General features: G+C 23.6%; 1 protein-coding gene across 1 annotated transcript; it reads left to right on the top strand.

Moving 5' to 3' along the window:
* Positions 1–372: 372 nt before the first annotated feature.
* On the top strand, positions 373–818 carry SRAE_2000007600 (DNA repair protein complementing XP-A cells; the record flags this gene model as incomplete). Its single annotated transcript, XM_024650861.1, has 2 exons — positions 373–746; positions 806–818. The coding sequence occupies 2 exons, from the start codon at positions 373–375 to the stop codon at positions 816–818; spliced, it is 387 nt and encodes a 128-aa protein (XP_024504596.1).
* Positions 819–1,079: the final 261 nt, after the last annotated feature.

Raw genomic sequence — 1,079 nt, 5'->3', positions numbered from 1 at the left:
TGGTTATGAATATTTAAAATAAAAAAATTATTTTATATACTTATAATAAAAAAAAATTTAATACCATTAACAATCTTTAAAAATATAATGACTAATTCTTATTTTCAAATATTAATAAAGTATTACATAGATTTTTTGATTTTATTATTATTAATAATTTATAATTATTTTGATATTTTGTGAATTAATTTTTAAATAATAATTTTAACGATTTTTTATAGTTGTTGTATTAACATAACACATTTGATGTGATATCTATATTCCAAAAAAATATTTTGTTTAAATTTCTCTTTTTTTTACATTTGCATCTATTTATTTGTTGAACATAATTGTAAGTATTTTAAAATAATTTATTTATCATAAATACTAAAAATGAGTAAAAACAAAGGATTAACAGATGTGGAGAAATTGTATTTAAAAAGACAAAGAAATTGGGATGGTAAGGGTGGTTTTGATATTTCTGAAAACGATGAAATGGAATCACGAGAAAGATATAGACAATGGAAAAGAAAAAAAAATGCTGAAGAGAATGAAATAATAAATTTTAAAAATCCACCACCTGAAAATTGTAGTAGATGCATGAAAAATCTAATTCAAAGTTATTTGTGGGCTTCATATGGTGTGCCAGTTTGTGATGATTGTAGATTAGAATATGAAGGAGATTACAAATTCATTACTAAAACTGATGCTAAACAAATTTATCTTTTAAAAGATGCAGACTTAGAGCTTCGAAAACCTGCGTTACGGTTTGTTTTAAAGAAAAATCCTAGGAATCCTAAGTATGGTGATATGGCTTTATTTTTAGAGAGCCAAGTTGAAAAAAGAGCATATGAAGTATATGGCGGTTTCAAAGGATTAGAAGAGGCAAGAAAAATAGCTATTGAAAAAAGTAATAAAAGAATGATAAATAAAGTTAAAAGAGAAATAAATGAAATAAGAAAAGACTTAAAAGACAAAGAAAAATTCAATAAGAACTATATGAAACTTCAACATCAGTGCACATATGGAGACGAGATACAACTTTCTGAAGATGAGTATAAACAAATTTGTACGGAATGTGGTCATGTAAAAAAATATTC

Source organism: Strongyloides ratti (genome assembly GCF_001040885.1).
Source record: "Strongyloides ratti genome assembly S_ratti_ED321, chromosome : 2".
Lineage (NCBI taxonomy): Eukaryota > Metazoa > Nematoda > Chromadorea > Rhabditida > Strongyloididae > Strongyloides > Strongyloides ratti.
Note: the sequence above shows the minus strand (reverse complement) of the source record. Positions and strands in the feature narration are given on the sequence as shown.